The following is a 20,156-nucleotide window of genomic DNA, read 5'->3' as shown; positions in this document are numbered from 1 at the left end:
ATTCTTAGCAGTCACCAATCTACTTTCTACCTCTATGGATTTGCCTTTTTTGAACATTTAGTGTAAATGGAATCACTTAATATGTGACCTATTGTGTCTTCGGAGAAGGCAATGGTACCCCACTCCAGTACTCTTGCCTGGAAAATCCCATGGATGGAGGAGCCTGGAAGGCTGCAGTCCATGGGGTCGCTAAGAGTCGGACACGACTGAGCGACTTCACTTTCACTTTTCAGTTTCATGCATTGGAGAAGGAAATGGCAACCCACTCCAGTGTTCTTGCCTGGAGAATCCCAGGGACGGGGGAGCCTGGTGGGCTGCCGTCTATGGGGTCACACAGAGGTGGACACGACTGACGTGACTTAGCAACAGCAGCAGCATTGTGTCTTGCTTCTTTCATTTAGCATAATATTGTCAAGGTTCATCCGTTTTGTAATATCAACTACTACTGAATTTTTATGGCTGTGTAATATTCCATTATATCCATATACTACCATTTATTCGTTTCTCAGTTGATGAACATTAGGTTGTTTTTAAGATTTCTTTTTAAATGTGGACCATTTTTAAGTCTTTATTGAATTTGTTACAATATTGCTTCTGTTTTATGTTTTGCTTTTTTGACCACAAAATGTGTGGGATTGTAGCTCCCAGACCAGGGACTGAACCCTCACCCTCTGCACCGGAAGGCAAAATCTTAACTCCTAGACTGCAGGGAAGTCCCTGTGTTATTTTTATTACACATTTTGGCTATTATGAATAATGCTTCTATAAACATTAGTGTACACATTTGTGTGTGTGGATATATGCTTTTATATCTTAGAGTTTATACCCAGGAGTGGAATTGCTGGGTTAAGTGGTAGCTTTGTGTTTAACTTTTTGAAGAACTTCAAATTCTTTCCCAAAGTAGCTGTACCATTTTATGTTCCCACCAGCAGTTGGAACAGAAGAGTTCCAATTTCTCCACATTCTTACCAAAACTTGTTATCTAATGACTTTGATGATAGCCATTCTGGTGGATGTGAATGGTATCTATTCTGATTTTTATGTGCATTTCCCTAATAGCTAATTGGCTTCCCTGGTGGCTCAGACAGTAAAGAATCTGCTTTCAATGCAGGAGACCTGGGTTTGATCCCTGGGTTGGGAAGATCCCTTGGAGAAGGGAATGGCTACCCACTCCAGTATTCTTGCTGAAAACTTCCATAGACAAGAGGAGCCTGGCAGGCTATAGTTCATGGAGTCACAAAGAGTGAGATGTGACTGAGCACGATATAAAATATAAATATAAAAAATACACATATACCTCCTTTATCTATTCATCTGTTATTGGTATGTATGTTCCTGTTGCTGTTTTAAAAATTGTTTTTATAGGTCTTTTTCTTCTCTTGTGTTTTCCGCCTAGAGAATCTCCTTTAACATTTGTTGTATAGATGGTATCCATTCATCTGTTGCTGGACCCTTACGTTGCTTCCATTTCTTGGCAGTTGTAAATAATGCTCCTGTGAACATTAGGATGTATATATATTTTCAGATCAGTGTTTTGTTTTTTTCATGGATTATATACCCAGGAGTGGAATTGCTGGTCGTATGATAGTTGAGTTTTTTTAAGAAAACTCCACAGTGTTTTCCACAGTAGCTGCACCAGTTTTTACATTCCCACCGACAGTATATGAGGGTTTCCTTTTCTCCACCTCCTCACCAGCATTTGTTCTTTGAGTTCTGTCTGATGACAGCAGTTCTGACGGGTGTGAGGTGATCCCTCATTCTGGTTTTGATTTGGACTTCCCTGGTGATTAGTGATGTAACACATAAATCTTTTCATGTGCCTATTGGGCATATGCGTGTCTTTGGAGAAATGTCTGTTTAGATCTTCTTTCCATTTCTAAATAGAATTGTTTGTTTTCTTGATATTAAGTTATATGAGTTGTTTATGTATGCATTGTAGATGTTTTAGGTTGGTGAAAAAGTAATGGCAATTCTTCAGACTGTGAATTTTAATTTTAAATCATTATCAGTTCAGTTCAGTTCAGTCGCTCAGTCATGTCCGACTCTTTGTGACCCCATGAATCGCAGCACGCCAGGCCTCCCCGTTATCACCAACTCCAGAGTTCACTCAGACTCAGCGTCTATCGAGTCAGTGATGCCGTCCAGCCATCTCATCCTCTGTCGTCCCCTTCTCCTCCTGCCCCCAATCCCTCCCAGCATCAGAGTCTTTTCCAATGAGTCAACTCTTCACATGAGGTGGCCAAAGTACTGGAGTTTCAGCTTTAGCATCATTCCTTCCAAAGAAATCCCAGGGCTGATTTCCTTCAGAATGGACTGGTTGGATCTCTTTGCAGTCCAAGACTCTCAAGAGTCTTCTCCAACACCACAGTTCAAAAGCATCAGTTCTTTGGCGCTCAGCTTTCTTCACAGTCTAACTTTCACATCCGTACATGACCACTGGAAAAACCATAGCCTTGACTAGACGGACCTTTATTGGCAAAGTAGTGTCTCTGCTTTTGAATATGCTATCTAGGTTGGTCATAACTTTCCTTCCAAGGAGTAAACGTCTTTTAATTTCATGGCTGCAGTCACCATCTGCAGTGATTTTGGAGCCCCCAAAAATAAAGTCTGACACTGTTTCCACTGTTTCCCCATCTATTTCCCATGAAGTGATGGGACCAGATGCCATGATCTTTGTTTTCTGAATGTTGAGCTTTAGGCCAACTTTTTCACTCTCCTCCTTCACCTTCCTCAAGAGGCTTTTTAGTTCCTCTTCACTTTCTGCCATAAGGGTGGTGTCATCTGCATATCTGAGGTTATTGATATTTCTCCCGGCAGACTTGATTCCAGCTTGTGCTTCTTCCAGCCCAGCGTTTCTCATGATGTACTCTGCATATAAGTTGAATAAGCAGGGTGACAATATACAGCCTTGACGTACTCCTTTTCCTATTTGGAACCAGTCTGTTGTTCCATGTCCAGTTCTAACTGTTGCTTCCTGACCTGCATACAGATTTCTCAAGAGGCAGGTCAGGTGGTCTGGTATTCCCATCTCTTTCAGAATTTTCAACAGTTTATGTGATTCACACAGTCAAAGGCTTTGGCATAGTCAATAAAGCAGAAATAGATGTTTTTCTGGAACTGTCTTGCTTTTTCCATGATCCAGAGGATGTTGGCAATTTGATCGCTGGTTCCTCTGACTTTTCTAAAACCAGCTTGAACATCTGGAAGTTCACAGTTCATGTATTGCTGAAGCCTGGCTTGGGAGAATTTTAAGCATTACTTTACTAGCGTGTAAGATGAGTGCAATTGTGCGGTAGTTTGAGCATTCTTTGGCATTGCCTTTCTTTGGGATTGGAATGAAAACTGTCCTTTTCCAGTCCTGTGGCCACTGCTGAGTTTTCCAAATGTGCTGGCATATTGAGTGCAGCACTTTCACAGCATTGTCTTTCAGGATTTGAAATAGCTCAACTGGAATTCTATCACCTCCACTAGCTTTGTTCATAGTGATGCTTTCTAAGGCCCACTTGACTTCACATTCCAGGATGTCTGGCTCTAGGTCAGTGATCACACCATCGTGATTATCTGGGTCATGAAGATCTTTTTTGTACAGTTCTTCTGTGTATTCTTGCCACCTCTTCTTAATATCTTCTGCTTCTGTTAGGTCCATACCATTTCTGTCCTTTATCGAGCCCATCTTTGCATGAAATGTTCCTTTGGTATCTCTAAGTTTCTTGAAGAGATCTCTAGTGTTTCCCATTCTATTGTTTTCCTCTGTTTCTTTGCATTGATCACTGAGGAAGGCTTTCTTATCTCTTCTTGCTATTCTTTGGAACTCTGCATTCAGATGCTTATATCTTTCCTTTTCTCCTTTGCTTTTTGCTTCCCTTCTTTTCACAGCTATTTGTAAGGCCTCCCCAGACAGCCATTTTGCTTTTTTGCATTTCTTGTCCATGGGGATGGTCTTGATCCCTGTCTCCTGTACAATGTCACGAACCTCCGTCCATAGTTCATCAGGCACTCTGTCTATCAGATCTAGTCCCTTAAATCTGTTTCTCACTTCCACTGTATAATCATAAGGGATTTGATTTAGGTCATACCTGAATGGTCTAGTGGTTTTCCCTACTTTCTTCAATTTCAGTCTGAATTTGGTAATAAGGAGTTCATGATCTGAGCCACAGTCAGCTCCTGGTCTTGTTTTTGTTGACTGTGTAGAGCTTCTCCATCTTTGGCTACAAAGAATATAATCAATCTGATTTCAGTGTTGACCATCTGGTGATGTCCATGTGTAGAGTCTTCTCTTGTGTTGTTGGAAGAGGGTGTTTGCTATGACCAGTGCATTTTCTTGGCAAAACTCTATTAGTCTTGCCCTGCTTCATTCTGTATTCCAAGGCCAAATTTGCCTGTTACTCCAGGTGTTTCTTGACCTCCTCCTTTTGCATTCCAGTCCCCTATAATGAAAAGGACATCTTTTTTGGGTGTTAGTTCTAAAAGGTCTTGTAGGTCTTCGTAGAACCGTTCAACTTCAGCTTCTTTAGTGTTACTGATTGGGGCATAGACTTAGATTACTGTGATATTGAATGCTTTGCCTTGGAAACGAACAGAAATCATTCTCTCGTTTTTGAGATTGCATCCAACTGCTGCATTTCGGACTCTTCTGACCATGATGGCTACTCCATTTCTTCTGAGGGATTCCTGCCCGCAGTAGTAGATATAATGGTCATCTGAGTTAAATTCACCCATTCCAGTCCATTTTAGTTCACTGATTCCTAGAATGTTGACTTTCACTCTTGCCATCTCTTTTTTGACCACTTCCAATTTGCCTTGATTCATGGACCTGACATTCCAGGTTCTTATGCAATATTCCTCTTTACAGCATTGGACCTTTCTTCTATCATCAGTCGCATCCACAACTGGGTATTGTTTTTGCCTGGCTCCATCCCTTCATTCTTTCTGGAGTTATTTCTCCACTGATCTCCAGTAGCATATTGGGCAGTTACTGAGCTGGGGAGTTCCTGTTTCAGTATCCTATCATTTTGCCTTTTCATACTGTTCATGGGGTTCTCAAGGCAAGAATACTGAAGTAGTTTGCCATTCCCTTCTCCAGTGGACCACATTCTGTCAGACCTCTCCACCATAACCCACCTGTCTTGGGTGGCCCCACGGGCATGGCTTAGTTTCATTGAGTTAGACAAGGCTGTGGTCCTAGTGTGATTAGATTGACTAGTTTTTTGTGAGTATGGTTTCAGTATGTCTGCCCTCTGATGCCCTCTTGCAACACCTACCATCTTACTTTGGTTTCTGTTACCTTGGACGTGGGGTATCTCTTCACGGCTGATCCAGCAAAGTGCAGCCGCTGTTCCTTACCTTGAACCAGGGGTATCTCCTCACCGCCGCTCCTTCAGGCTCAAACACATCTTTATTAATCAAAAAAGGAAGCATTGCAATCAACGTTTTTCCAATGAGAAGTAAGTTTTTTTATTCCTGTAGAATAAAAATCTGTATTTTGGGATTCAGTGAACTCTTGGAAGGCATTTTCTGCCTCTGTTGGTTGTGGAAGCATTTTCCCTGCAGAAAGTTGTCGAGATGCTTGAAGAAGTGGCAGTCGGTTAGTGGGAAGTCAGGTGAATATGGTGGATGAGGCAAAACTTTTAGCCCAGTTTGTTCAACTTTTGAAACATTGGTTGTATGACGTGGGGTTTGGCATTATAGTCGGAGAAATGGTTCGTTGTTGTTGGCTAGAATAAGAGAAAACAACACTTCAAAACAATGATTTTTTTTGATTTTCGGTCACCTCATGAGGCACCCAATTACTGAACTTTTTCACCTTTCCAGTTTGCCTCAAATGCCAAATGACTGCAGAATGGTCAATGCTGGGTTCTTCAGCCACATCTCACGTAGTTTTAAGAGGATCAGCTTCGCTCTTTGCTCTCAGTCGGTCATTGTCAACTTCCAATGGCCAGCTACTACACTCCTCATCTTCGAGTCTGCTTTTAAAACTGCTCAACTTGTCTGCTTTTAAAACTTCTTGAACCATCACTGCATTGTATGTTCGTTATCAGTTCCTGGGCCACATGCGTTGTTGATGTTGCCTGAGTTCTTCTCCACTGCTTTACAATCCATTTTGAACTTGAATAAGAAAATTGCTCAATTTGCTTTTTGTCTAACATCATTTCTGTAGTCTAAAATAAATAACAATAAACAGGCTGAGAAATGCTGGGTGAAGCACAAGCTGGAATCAAGTTTGCTGGGAGAAATATCAGTAACCTCAAATATGATATCACCCTTATGGCAGAAAGCAAAGAACTAAAGTCTCTTGATGAAAGTGAAAGATGAGAGTGAAAAAGTTGGCTTAAAGCTCGACATTCAGAAAATAAAGATCATGGCATCTGGTCTCATCACTTCATGGCAAATAGATGGGGAAACAGTGGGAACAGTGACAGACTTTATTTTCTTGGGCTCCAAAATCACTACAGAAGGTGACTGCAGCCATGAAATTAAAAAACACTTGCTCCTTGGAAGAAAAGTTATGACTAAACTAGATAGCATATTCAAAAGCAGAGACATTACTTTGCCAAAAAGGTCCATCTAGTCAAGGCTATGGTTTTTCCAGTAGTCATATATGGATATGAGAGTTGGATTATAAAGAAAGATGAGGGCTGAAGAATCGATGCTTTTAAACTGTGGTGTTGGAGAAGACTCTTGAGAGTCCCTTGGACTGCAGGGAGATTCAACCAGTCCATTCTGAAGGAGATCAGCCCTGGGATTTCTTTGGAAGGAGTGATGCTAAAGCTGAAACTCCAGTACTTTGGCCACCTGATGTGAAGAGCTGATTCATTGGAAAAGACTCTAACGCTGGGAAAGATTGAGGGCAGGAGGAGAAGGGGATGACAGAGGATGAGATGGTTGGATGGCATCACTGACTCAGTGGACATGAGTTTGAGTAAACTCCAGGAGCTGGTGATGGACAGGGAGGCCTGGCATGCTTCAGTCCATGGGGTTGCAAAGTCAGACATGACCGAGCGACTGAACTGAACTGAATTGAATTGAAACAGCATGTAACAAGTCATTAGCAAAAAACATAAAGTGAGAAATGCACATTAAAATGATGGAACCACATTTATTTAAGAATGTATCCCAATATCCAATGGCAAAGTTCAATAATGCAAAACCTCAATTACTTTTGCACCAACCTAATAGATTAGAGGGGAGAGCCCACAGTAGTGTTTCACTCTGCCATGCTGCTGATGTTATGCCCTCTGCTGTAGTTCTTACTTCTTTTCTTCTGCTTACTTGTGATTTAATTTGTTCTTCTTTTTCTAGTTTCCTAAGGTGGGAACTTAGGTTATTGATTTTAGATCTTTTTTTACTAATGTATGCATTCACAGCTATAACTTTCCCACCTAGCACTGTCTTAGCTGCATCCCATAGATTTGGGTAAGTTATGTTCTTATTTTCATTTAGTTCAAAATATTTTGTAGTTTCTCTTAATTTTTTCCCCTTGATTCATCTGTTGTTTAGAAGTATGTTCATCTTCATGTATTTTGGGACTTCCAGTTATTTTCTTTCTTTAAAGAAACTGGTCATTTGTTTTGTACAGTATCCTGCAATCTGGACTTTACCATTGTTTATGCTATGATTTGACATGTTTCTCTGATTCTTGTTAATTCCTATACATTGAAAATTAGATGTAGAGGCTTGATCAAATTGCAGTTTGATGTTTGGTAGTGATGTTTGTACTTCTTGTCCTCAGTTGCTTCAGTTGTGTCTGACTCTTCAGAAACCCCATGGGCTGGAGCCTGCGAGGCTCTTCTGTCCATGGCAGTTCTCCAGGCGAGAATACTGGAGTGGGTTGCCATTTCCTTCTGCATTGTACTTCTTAAAGGTGTTAATAAAGTCTGATTGTCTGGTTGGTTTTCACTTTTGGTGACCATAGATGATAGTTACTTACCTAGATTTATTAAATCAGCAGGGGTTTTTGTATGTTTGACTTGGTGTTTATTACTCTCAGCCTTGCTGGTTTGGAGTAACTTTGTTTTTTTGTTTCTTATCCTTCATTCCTGTTCCACACTTTCTTTTGTATGCTTCCGTTTCTTTATATATGTGTTGTTTTATGTTCGTCAAGTTGCCATCTTGGGAAGCTTTGTATATTTTCTCACTTTGTATACTCCCTGGATAATCTTCTTTGGTTTAGCTACCACTTCTACTTTAATTTCCCAGAGTTTTCAGTGCAGGTCTTTATTCGAAGCTCCAGAGCCACATACAAGATAGGCAGGTATCTTGGAACTCTTAGCTAGGCTGCTGAATCATCCTCCTCTTTTGGTTTTCTTCTACTTCAGTATCTGCTGCTTATGTTTCTGCTCATCTGGCTTCCCTTGAAGGACAGTGCAAAAGCTATCTAGAGTGTAGATGCTTTTTGGTAGTTGGTCCTTGTTCCTTTTCCTCTTACATTTCCATGTTTTAAACACCATTCTCTATTCTGAGAAGACCTTGGCTGATTTTCTGGAAAGTCCTGAAGAATAACTACTCAGATCTGTGTTTTGTTAGGGTGTGAGGGCTGGATCTTTATACTTCCCAACACAGTCTTTGGATGTGGATTTCCATGGAAAAGTGGTATGACCATGGGTGAAGCAACTCTTTTCAGCTAATGCAGTCTACACAGATGAGGGCTGTCGGTGGCATTTCCAGCAGCTCAAGTAGTAAGTCCTTTCTTTCTTTCTTTTTTTAAACCATTTATTTATTTATTAATGGCTGCACTGGGTCTTAGCTCTTCAATATGGCCCGCAGGCTTCTCTCTAGTGGTGATGTGTGGACTCCAGAGTGCAAGGGCTCTGTAGTTGTGGCATGCAGGCTCTCTAATTGGGGTGCGTAGTTGGAGTTTGTGGTCTTAGTTGCCTCTCGACATTGGCATCTTAGTTCACCGACCAGGGATCAAAACTGCGTCCCCTGCATTCAAAGGTAGGTTCTTAACTGCTGGAAGTCCCAGTCATTTATTTTTAAATGTGATCTGGTGTCACATCACAGCATCTACTACACTGCCATTTCCTCCCATCTCAAGATGGTTTGGCCATCTGTCTACCTGTTCAGTGACTTAGGAGTCACTTTTCATCCCCCTCCTCCGCCCCCCTCCTTTGTTCTTTTGACACGTTTTCTGCCTTCAAAGTACATATCTCAAATGTTTTTCTCCTCAAGTCAGGTCAGATGTTAGTTTCTGACTCTTTGCAACCCCATGGACTGCAAATGACCATGGGTGAAGCATTAGCTGCCAGGCTCCTCTGTCTGGGGAATTCTCCAAGCAAGAGTATCAGAGTGGGTATGCATTCTCTTCTCCAGGGGATCTTCCCAACCTAGGGATCAAACCCAGGCCTCCTGCATTGCAGGCAGATTCTTTACCATCTGAGCCACCTTCTCCTCCTAGCTCCTGTCAATGACACCTTTCTCTTTCTTCTCCCCTGGTCTCCCAGGTGGTTTCCTTACCTTTAATTTTGTACATTGCCAAGCTCTGCCACATAGCCGAGAGTAGTCCTCTATATCTTAATCAGATCTGTCTGCACTTTTGCCACTCTTTAAAGTCTTCTCTTGTACTTAGGATAAAATGCCAGTTATTTACCCTGGCCTACAAGGTCTAACTGACTCTTGCCTCTGTCTATAACCTGTCAGATTATGGTATCCCCTTCTCTATTTGTGCTTCAGCTGCACTGGTTTTCTCTCATTTCACAGGAATAGCCAAACTGTCTCTTCTCAGGGCTTTAGCCTGTCCCTCTATCTGGAATGACAGCTACCTTTGCCTTTCACATCCTTTTTGTCTCAGCTTAAATGTCACCTCCTAATACTTCACTGAAAGACAGAAGATTCTTGTCTTCCTTCTCATTTTTCCCCACCCCTGTGTTATAGTCTTGTTTGTTTCCTTTAGAACCTTTACTGCGTTGTTAATAGTATTTTGCTTGTTTTATATTCTTTTGTATCTGTGTTCTTCTGCTGCTGCTAAGGTGCTTCAGTTGTGTCCGACTCTGTGTGACCCCAGAGACGGCAGCCCACCAGGCTGCCCCGTCCCTGGGATTCTCCAGGCAAGAACACTGGAGTGGGTTGCCATTTCCTTCTCCAGGGGATATTCCTGACCCAGTTTCTCCACCATTGCAGGCAGATTCGTTAGCAACTGAGGTGCATGGGAAGCCCTTGAATAAATGTAGTAAGTTCTTTCTGAAAGCCTTGAGTATTGAGATTTCCTTTTTCCTAGGTTAGTAGCATAGCCCAACTCAGACTGGGGACTTGTGAATCAGCTTATATACCTTTTCCCTCTGTTCTTTCCCTTAATGCATTCAACTGCTGTGTTCTGTCAGTTTAAACTTTCATCTCTCATCATTAAAATCATTAATAATCTCTTGCCCCATCCCACTCCCATCAAACAACGTCTTAATTCTTTTGTGTCATCACACATAATTGGTCTTTGTAAAAATATATTATAACCATTCATTTTTTGCTTAAAAAGTTTGAGTTTTTCATTTTTGTTTACAGGGTACATGAGTTTCCTAGCTTTGTTTACAGGCCCCATCTGCCTTTTGCCTTCCTCACTGCTGTCGTTTCCGCCAGGCCTCCCCTTGTACACTGTGGTCCAGTAGCACTGATCAAATAGGGTCGTTCTGAATAAGCTGACGTTCTGTGCCTCTGTGTCTTTGTTGTGTTCTCCCACCCTTCACCTTCCCATTGGGAAACCGATATTCAGCCTTAAAACCTGCCCTGATATTAACCTCATCTGTGTTCAATATCTGGTACAAATCACCACTGAATATAATATATTATTATAGTCACTTATTTGCCTGACATGCTTCCTAGACTGAATTCTTTGTGGTCACAGGTGTCTTATTACCTTGTATGCCTATTACTTAATATGGAATCTCATATATAGAAGATGCTTAATATTAATAAGTTGTTTCTAAATGAAATCTAATACAACCCATTCATTTTACAGATGAGGCATAGAGAGAGAAGTGACTTACCAAAGGCCATCCACTAGTTTGGTTAAAAGTAATCATTAGTGCTATTTGCATATTATAGGCCCTATACTTACCTACCTCTTTTATTTTGTCTTTTTTTTTTTTTTCTATGAACAAAGTTGAAGTGAAGTGAAGTAAAAGTCATTCAGCTGTGTCCGACTCTTTTGTGACCCAGTGGACTGTAGCCTGCCAGGCTCCTCTGTCCATGGAATTCTCTAGGCCAGAGTCCTGGAGTGGGTAGCTATTTCCTTCTCCAGGGGATCTTCCCAACCTAGGGATTGAACCCAGGTCTCCCACATTGCAGGCAGATTCTTTACCATATGAGCCATCAGGGAAGCCCCCGAGTACTGGAGTGGGTAGCCTATCCCTTCTCCAGAAGATCTTTGCGACCCAGGAATCAAACAGGGGTCTCCTGCATTGCAGGCGAATTCTTTACCATCTGAGCTACCAGGGACGCCCAAGTAAACAAGGTTACTATGGTTAAAACTGTGGACGCTGAAGTCAAACTGCTTTTGATTCTTGATTCTGCCACATATTTTGACCTTGAGTAAGTTCCTTAACCTCTTTAAGCTTTAGTTTCCTGAGCTGTGGGATGGTAATAATCATAATTCCTTTACAGTATTATTTTAAAGAGTAAATGAGATAATCTGAGTAAAGGGTTTAGAACAATGCTCGGCACAGAGTAAACAGTAAGTATAGTCATTATTGTTACTGTTAGCATGTATCAAAGTTTACTGGCCACAGTGCCTCCTGGAAAAGGCATAAGATTTAGTTATTACAAGCTGGTTCTGGTTCTCTTGTAGGCAAGCTCACTGATAGAACAGCAAGCATTTTCCAAAGCAACCGAATGAAACTGAAGCTGGTCAACATTCAGAAAGCTAAAATATCCACAGCTGCATTCCTAAAAGCCTTCTGCCATCACAAACTCATTGAACTGGATGCTACTGCAGTACACACTGACCTCTCCATCCCAGACATCCTAAGTGGACTCTGCAGCAATAGCTGGATCCAAGAAAACCTCCGACGTCTCATCTTGGACTCAACAAGCATCCCTCGAGATTCAAGACTGTTGTTCTTTGGTCAGCTCACTGGTCTTCGTGTTTTAAGCGTTTTCAATGTTTGTTTTCGTAGTGAAGACCTGGCTAATGTTTCGCAGTTACCCAAACTGGAAAGCTTGGATATCTCTAATACTCTGGTCACTAACATCTCTGCACTCCTTACCTGTAAGGATCGACTTAAATCTCTTACAATGCACTATCTAAAATGTCTGACCATGACCAAACCACAGATTCTCGCAGTCATTAGAGAACTTAAATGTCTGCTTCACCTTGATATTTCTGATCACGGGCAACTCAGGTCAGATCTAGCTTTTCATTTGCTACAACAGAAAGATATTCTGCCTAATATTGAGTCCCTGGACATTTCTGGGAGTAATTACATCACTGATGGAGCTGTAGAACTATTTATACAACAACGGCCTGCGATGCAATTTGTGGGACTGTTGGCTACAGATGCTGGTTATTCCGACTTCTTTTCTGCAAAGAAAGGCTTGAGGGTTCGTTCTTTTCTGAAATAAGTTTATTTGTTCAGAACATTATTAAGCTTTCTTTGTGTATCAGAATCTGTACTAGGCATTCGGGTTACAAAGACAGATGAACAATTCTTAAGGAGCTTAATGATTAAGAATTATTGTGTAACTACTATGTAGTATGAGGTTGTGAAAATATAACCTTAAATAAGATACAGCCCTAGCCTCCAGTGTCTTCCAGTCTAGCTTGATAACCATAAGCAGAGCCATTCACACATTACCTCTTAGGTGCCAGTTGGCATGTTTTGCACATTGTTTTCTATTTTAATCCTCCCATTTTACAGATGAGGAGGTTAAGCTATTTATCCAGTCATAGAACTATTAAATGATAGAGCTGGCCGTATATTTGGGTCTTTGTGAAACTAATGCTTTTCCCTCTAGGGACAGCTAAATATAATGAATAAGGCAGGTGATGTATGCCTAACACCATTTTTGAACGCAATTTTTAAAAGACCCTGAAGGAAAAAGTATTGTACATTGCTAGACTATGTTTATAGCCTCTAGTGGTGCTGTTTTTAAAAGAGCATATATTTAAATATTTATGTCCTAGAATACTTTTTAAAAACAGTGGCTTTCTACCTCAGTTGTACATTCTAATCACTTTGGGAGTTTTAAAATACACTGATGCCTGTGGTCTAGTCCCTAGAGATTCCGATGTAACTGGTCTGGGATTTGGCCTGGGCGTTAAGTAATTCTAACGTGGAGCCAAAGTTCAGAACAACGACTTCAAAAGAACCCATTAAAAACAATGACTTATATAATTTTTACTGGGGTGAGAGTAAAGTGATTTGCAGTCATTAGTTGTTTTCACATTTTATTCTTTTGATTTTAAAATAGCAATTGTGTCATAAAGTTTTTTAATTTTAAATGACTTCTTAATGAACCCATGAAGCTATCAGTTGCATCATTAGGCTACAAATAGATAATTTGAACTTTCAGATTAAATGTGTATAGTAGAGAATTGTTTACCAAGAATGTACACCTAGGCCTGTTTCAGATTAATGGCACTTAGTGTCCCAATGATCAAAAGAACCACAGCAGTTAAAAAAAAAAGATTTTAACACATCAACTCATGATATATACAGTAATATTGCCAAGTGCTAGAATATTCTGTAGAGAGATTATGCATGTAGTTAAGATATTATCAAAGCCAGTACACCAAAAGAAAATGAGACAAGTTTTCTTTCAGTAAACTTATCTGGTATACATGTAAGTTTAGTTTATTTTGAAAATGTTAAATAATGCATTGTATACAGTGTTGGATATTTTGGGGGAGGGAGAGGGGAGACCACAATCTTCCCAGTACTAAGAAATTCTAAAGATCCTAATCCAGACTTAGTGGAGTATAAGGTATGGTAAGTTTAAAAGGTGTGTTTCAGAAAATCTTATATTTAAGAGAAATATGTATTTTTCAAATCAGATACAAAATATACTAAGCATTTTTGTTGTTTGGGTTGCTCAAAAGTTTGCTAAAAATGGATAAAATTAAGGGTTAGTGAAAACCTTCTAACAGAACAGGTATGTGTTATTTTCTTGTACCTAATGTTACAGTGGGCAGTGTGTACTTAATTTCTTTAAAATGGTTGGAAAGGGCACCCACCATTAGTCCTAAGAGCCGTATAACATTTTCATTTGCTAGGGAATCCTTGCTGATCCACTGGTGGGGTGTCTCAAGAATGAGAATTGTTTTGTACTGGCATCTGTAGGAAACCTTGGAGAGAGAGGGTGATGTAACAGCTGTCTGGTCTTCTGCTTAGTCTTACAATGGCTTTTCCTGTGTTTTTCTTTCAACTCTTACATCTAGATTATCACAAAATTTAAAAATCTAGACTATATCCATTGTTTAGATTGTTAATAATGTGTAGATCCTTGCACAGTTGATCTACATATAGTACTTGAAAACTGTTTTGAAATAATTTTTAATGTGGCAGATCACTAACTTTAAACATTTTACCAAATTTGTCTTACCCTATTCTGTCTCTATACATGCAATTTTTAATACACACAAACACACACACATGCGTATTTGGCTGTGCTAGGTCTTAGTTGCAGAATGTGGAATCTTTAGTTGTAGCATGTGGGATCTACTTCCCTGACCAGGGATCAAACCCAGGCTCCTTGCAAGCGCAAAGTCTAGCCACTGGACCACCAGGGAAGTCCCCACACACAATTTTTTTCTTGAGGGTAGGTTGCATACAACATGCACCTCTGCCCATTAATATACTTTAGCTTGTATTTCCTAGAGGAAAGATAGTCTCTTTGACTCTCTGAGAGCATGGGTAATCTCAAGAATGACCATAGTGCAGCTGTCAAATTTCAGGAAATTTAACATCGATAAAAATCTTTTATATAAAAGTCTACTGTATGTGTTTCCAGTGTTGATTTTCCCAGTTTAACACCATTTATAAAATATTTTTCCTTTTAGTCCATGATTATTTTTACATTCAGTTGTCATATGTGTACTTAGTCATGTCCAGCTCTTTGTGACCCCATGAACTGTAGCCTGCCAAGCTCCTCTGTCCACAGAATTTCCCAGGCAGTAATAGTGGAGTGGGTTGCCATTTCCTACTCCAGGGGACCTTTCCGGCCCAGGGATCGAACCAGCATCTCCTGCATTTCCAGGCTACCTGGAAAGCCTCAGTTGTCATAGTCCTTCCTTTTCTTCATTATATTGATGTTTTTGAAGAATACAAACTAACATTGTTTTGTTTGCTTTTTTGAAGAATGTTCCTCATTTTGGGTTTGTCTGATGCTTCATCATAATTCAGATTCTTCTAGGTCTACCCAGAATACCACATAAGGGATGTTGTGCCCTTATGTAATACACTTACGTGTCTCAAGTGTATTACAGTATGAAGCACAGAGTGCCCCTCATTGGTGATATTAATTTTCATCACTTGGTCAAAGTATTGTTCAGGTACTAGGTAAAATATCCAGGTGCAGATAAAATATTATCTATATACTCTTGTACTGTTTCTACCCTACATAGATAATACTATTCCTTTTGAAGCTAATGAATGCTGTATAAGATATTAGAAGACTATGCCAATATCCTGGCCCTCATCAGAGTTTCTGATCTAGATTTAGCATCCATTGATGATTCTTACTCGAACCATTCTTTACTGCAGTGGTTGCAAAGTGATGATTTTCCAACTCTAACTCTTTTTTTTCAGCTCTTCTTTTTATTCAAAACATTTAGCAAGTCTAACATATCCTCAGTATGAACTCATTGGTTCCTGTTGTTTTCAGTGATTTATAATGCATTGCTGTTCTTAATTATTTTGATGCTCAGCTTGTCACAGGGTGGCCGATGAGAGCTCCTGTGTCTGTTTTTACATGCCCCCATTATTACTGTTATTATTTTGAGTCTTTCTTTACTTTCTAGGCTTCTTATACTTCCCTGTTTTGGCCTTAGAGTTAGATGTTTCTCCCAAGAGCCCTGGTTCCTTTTAGTGGGAAACCACTGAGTGTTAGATGTGTTTTTAAACCGTTTCATCAAGCAGAGCTAAGAAACAGATGAAATAAGTTTAAAAGTGATACTTACAAATGTCCATCTTTATATTGTTCTTCTTTGCCTTTCCACATTCTGTGTTTGTATCTCTCTTTTCCACATGGAGAACCTCGGCTTCCAACAGCCTCAGCACATTTTCCTTAATCCTATAACATATATAAAATAGTTTCAGAGGTGCTTCATTTATACTACTTTGAAACACAAACCTACTGAAAAAGAGTTGAAGATATATTTGCAATTCTTTCTTTTCACTCTTGACTGAGAGTATAGTCCAAGTATTAAGCCATATATATTTAGGTTTTTAAATTTCCACTTCTTACACAGTAGGTAGCATAGTACATGTACTCTGGACTTTGCTTTTCTAACTTAGTGGTATGTCTTGGAAATCACCCCATGTCAGTTCATGTTCCCGTTTTTTGGGAGGGGATGGTAAGATACACATAAAATTTATCATTTTAATCTTGTTAAGTGTATAGTTCAGTGGTTTTAAATACATTAATAATTTTGTTCAACCATCACCATCATTCATCTCCATAGCTCTTTTCACCTTGTAAAGCTGAAATACTGTAGGCATGAAACCCTGCCTCCCATTACCCCTTCTCTCCAGACCCTGGCAATACAAACTTCTACTTTGTGTCTCTACGATTTTGACCAACTCTCTGATGTAAGTGGAGTCGCACAGTACTTGTCCTTTTGTGACTGGCTCATTTTACTTTACGTAGTGTCCTAAGGGTTTGTCCATGTGGCATACTGCCTTTTTCAGGTTGAATAATAGCCATTATGTGTATACCACATTGTGCTTATCCAGTTGTCATTGATATGTACTTGGGTTGCTTCATGTTTTGGCTTTTGTGTTGATTATTGTGAGTAATGTTGCTGCAAGTAGGAGTACACAAATATCTCTTTGAGACTCTGCTTTTTTTTTGATCACTCTGTGAAGCCTCAGTTCTTTGACAAGGGATTAAATCCAGGCCTCTGCAGTGAAAGCCCGGAATCCTGATCACTAGTCCACTGGGAAACTCCCAAGACTCTGCTTTTGGTTCTTTTGGTATATTCCCAGGAGTATATACTAGAATGGACATGAGTTTGAGCAAACTCTGGGAGATAGTGAAGGACAGGGAAGCCTGGTGTACTGCAGTGCATGGTGTCACAAAGAGTTGGACATGACTTAGCGACTGAACAATGAGCAATCCAGAAGTGGAATTGCTGGATCATATGGTGTGAAAGTTGCTCAGTCGTGTCCGACTCTTTGCAACCCCTTTGGAATTCTCCAGGCCAGACTACTGGAGTGGGTAGCCTTTCCCTTCTCTAGGGGATCTTCCCAACCCAGGGATCAAACCCAGGTCTCCCTCATTGCAGGTGGATCATATGATAATTCTTTTAATTTTGGGGTAACTACCATAATGTTTTCTGCAGCAGTTGCACAGTTTTTACATTCTCACTAACAGTGCACAAGTGTTTGAATTTCTTCACACACTGGCCAACACGTTATTTTTCTTTGTTTTTAAATTTTTTAATAGTAACCATTCTAATGGGTGTAAAGTGGTACCTCGTTGCAGTTTTGATTTGCATTTCCATACTTATCAGCTATACCGGGCATCTTTTCAGAAGGTTATTGACCATTGGTATGTCTTTGAAGAAATGTCTAGTGAAGTTGTTTGCCAGACTTTAGGTTGCTTAGGTTTTATTTTTGTTATTGTTGTTGAGATATAGGAGTTCTCTGTGTAGTCTGGATATTAATGCCTTATGATATAAGATCTTCGAATACTTTCTCCCCTTCTCTGGTTTGTCTTCATGAAGTTCAGTTTGTATTTCCTTTGTTGCTTGTACCTTTGGTGTCATATCCAAGAAATCACTGCCAAATCCAGTATTGTGAAGCTTCCTCATGTTCCTTATAGGAGTCTTATAGTTTTAGTTCATAAATTTAAGTCTTTGATCTGTTTTGAGGTAATTTCTTTCATGTGGTGTTATGTTAGATTTTACAACTTCATTCTTTTACATGTGGATATCTAGTTTTCTTAGGACAATTTCTTGAAAATACCAAATTGTCTTAGCACCCTTGTTAAAAAAATAATCTGATCATAAATGCAAGGCATTGTTTTAGGGCTTTCTAGTCTATTCCATGGGCTCCCCTGTGGCTTAGATGATAAAGAATCTTCCTGCAGTGCAGGAGTCCTGGGTTTAATGCCTGGGTTGGGAAGATCCCCTGGAGAAGGAGATGGCAACCCACTCCAGTATTCTTGCCTGGAGAATCCTATGGACAGAAGAGCTGGGCAGGCCAGGTTCAATCCTTGGGTCGGGAAGACCCTTGGAGAAGGGAATGGCCACCCACTGGTCTGTATGCCAGTATTTATGGCAGTGCCACATGTTCTGATTATTTTAGCTTTGTATTGATAGTCAGTTTGAAATCAGGATGTGTGACTCCCTTGGAATTCTGTATAAATTCAGGGTGTGTGTTTGTATTTCTGCTAAAAAGGTCATTGGGATTTTGGTAGGATTATATAAATATGTAGATAATTTTGTGTAGTATTGACATCTTAAGTCTGCTAATCCATGAACATGGGGTGTGTTTCCATAATTTATGTCATCTTTAATTTCTTTCATTAGTGTGTTGTAGTTTTCATCATACAAGCCTTTCATCTCCTTTGTTAATTCCTAAGTACTTTATTGGAGAAGGCAATGGCACCCCACTCCAGTACTCCTGCCTGGAAAATCCCATGGGCGGAGGAGCCTGGTAGGCTGCAGTCCTTGGGGTCGATGAGGGTCAGACACGACTGAGCGGCTTCACTTTCACTTTTCACATTCATGCATTGGAGAAGGAAATGGCAACCCACTCCAGTGTTCTTGCCTGGAGAATCCCAGGGACGGGGCAGCCTGGTGGGCTGCTGTCTATGGGGTCACACAGAGTCGGACACGACTGAAGTGACTTAGCAGCAGCAGCAAGTACTTTATTGTATTATTGTAAACAGAATTATTTTCATGATTTCCTCTTCAGATTGTTTATTATTATTGTATAAAAATTGAACTGATCTTTGTGTGTATCCTGCAACTTTCTGGATTCATTTATTAGCTCTAATAGATAACAGTTTTTTGTTTTTTTGTGGTATATAAGATCATATAGTTTATAAGTAGATCATTTTATTTCTACCTTTTCAATTTGGATGCCTTTTATTTTTTTAATTTAACTTTTTATTTTATATTGGAGTAGAGCTGATTAACAATGTTGTGATCACTTCAGGTGAACAGCAAAGGGACTCAGCCGTACATACACATGTATCCATTCTCCCCTAAACTCCCCACCCATCTTGGATGCCTTTTATTTCTTTTTTCTTACCTACTTGCTCTGTTTAGAACTTCCAGTGCTGTGTTCAGTAGACGCTGTGAAAGGGGCTTTTGTCTTTTTCCTGATTTTAAAAGCTTTCAGTCTCTCACTATTGAGTATCATGTTCATTGTAGATTTTTCATGTATGGCTTTTATTAAGTTGAGGTAGCTTCCTTCTGGGCTTTTTGCGAGTGTTTGGGGGCTTCCCTGGTGCCATAGACAGTAAAGAATCTGCCTGCAATGCAGGAGACCCAGGTTCAATCCTTGGGTCGGGAAGACCCTTGGAGAAGGGAAAGGCCACCCACTCCAGTATTCTTGCCTGGAGAATTCCATGGACAGAGGAGCCTGGCCCACTACAGTCCATGGGATCACAGAATTGGACACTTTGCCAGAAAGGGTGTTGAGTTTTGTCAAATGCTTTATCTGCATTAGATGAGGTGATCATGTGGTTTTCCTCCTTCATTCTAATACTGTTGTATATTAACATTGATTTTTTAGTATACCATGGTATGTTGAACATTGCATTCTGGGAATAAATCCTACTTGGTCATGGTGCTGTGCGTATTTGCTTAGTCATGTCTGACTCTGCGATCCCATGGACTGTAGCCCACACAAGCCCACCTCTGTCCCTGGGGATTCTCCAGGCAAGAATACTGGAGTGGGTTACCATGCTCTTCTCCATGGGATCTTACCAATCCAGGGATCAAACCCTCATCTTCCACCTTGCAGGCAGATTCTTTATCACCTGAGCCACCAGGGAAGCCC

At 40.2% G+C, this 20,156-nt stretch overlaps 1 protein-coding gene across 1 annotated transcript in view; it reads left to right on the top strand.

Moving 5' to 3' along the window:
* Positions 1–20,156, top strand: part of ZYG11A (zyg-11 family member A, cell cycle regulator) — a 64,712-nt gene that overhangs the window by 17,568 nt on the left and 26,988 nt on the right. Inside the window, exon 3 of the mRNA XM_061411951.1 lies at positions 11,774–12,525. Within this exon, the coding sequence (XP_061267935.1) occupies positions 11,774–12,525 (752 nt within the window). The remainder of the gene's footprint in view (positions 1–11,773; positions 12,526–20,156) is intronic.

Source organism: Bos javanicus, chromosome 3 (assembly GCF_032452875.1).
Source record: "Bos javanicus breed banteng chromosome 3, ARS-OSU_banteng_1.0, whole genome shotgun sequence".
NCBI classification, from domain to species: Eukaryota; Metazoa; Chordata; class Mammalia; order Artiodactyla; family Bovidae; genus Bos; species Bos javanicus.
This window is presented reverse-complemented; position numbering and strand designations above follow the sequence as displayed.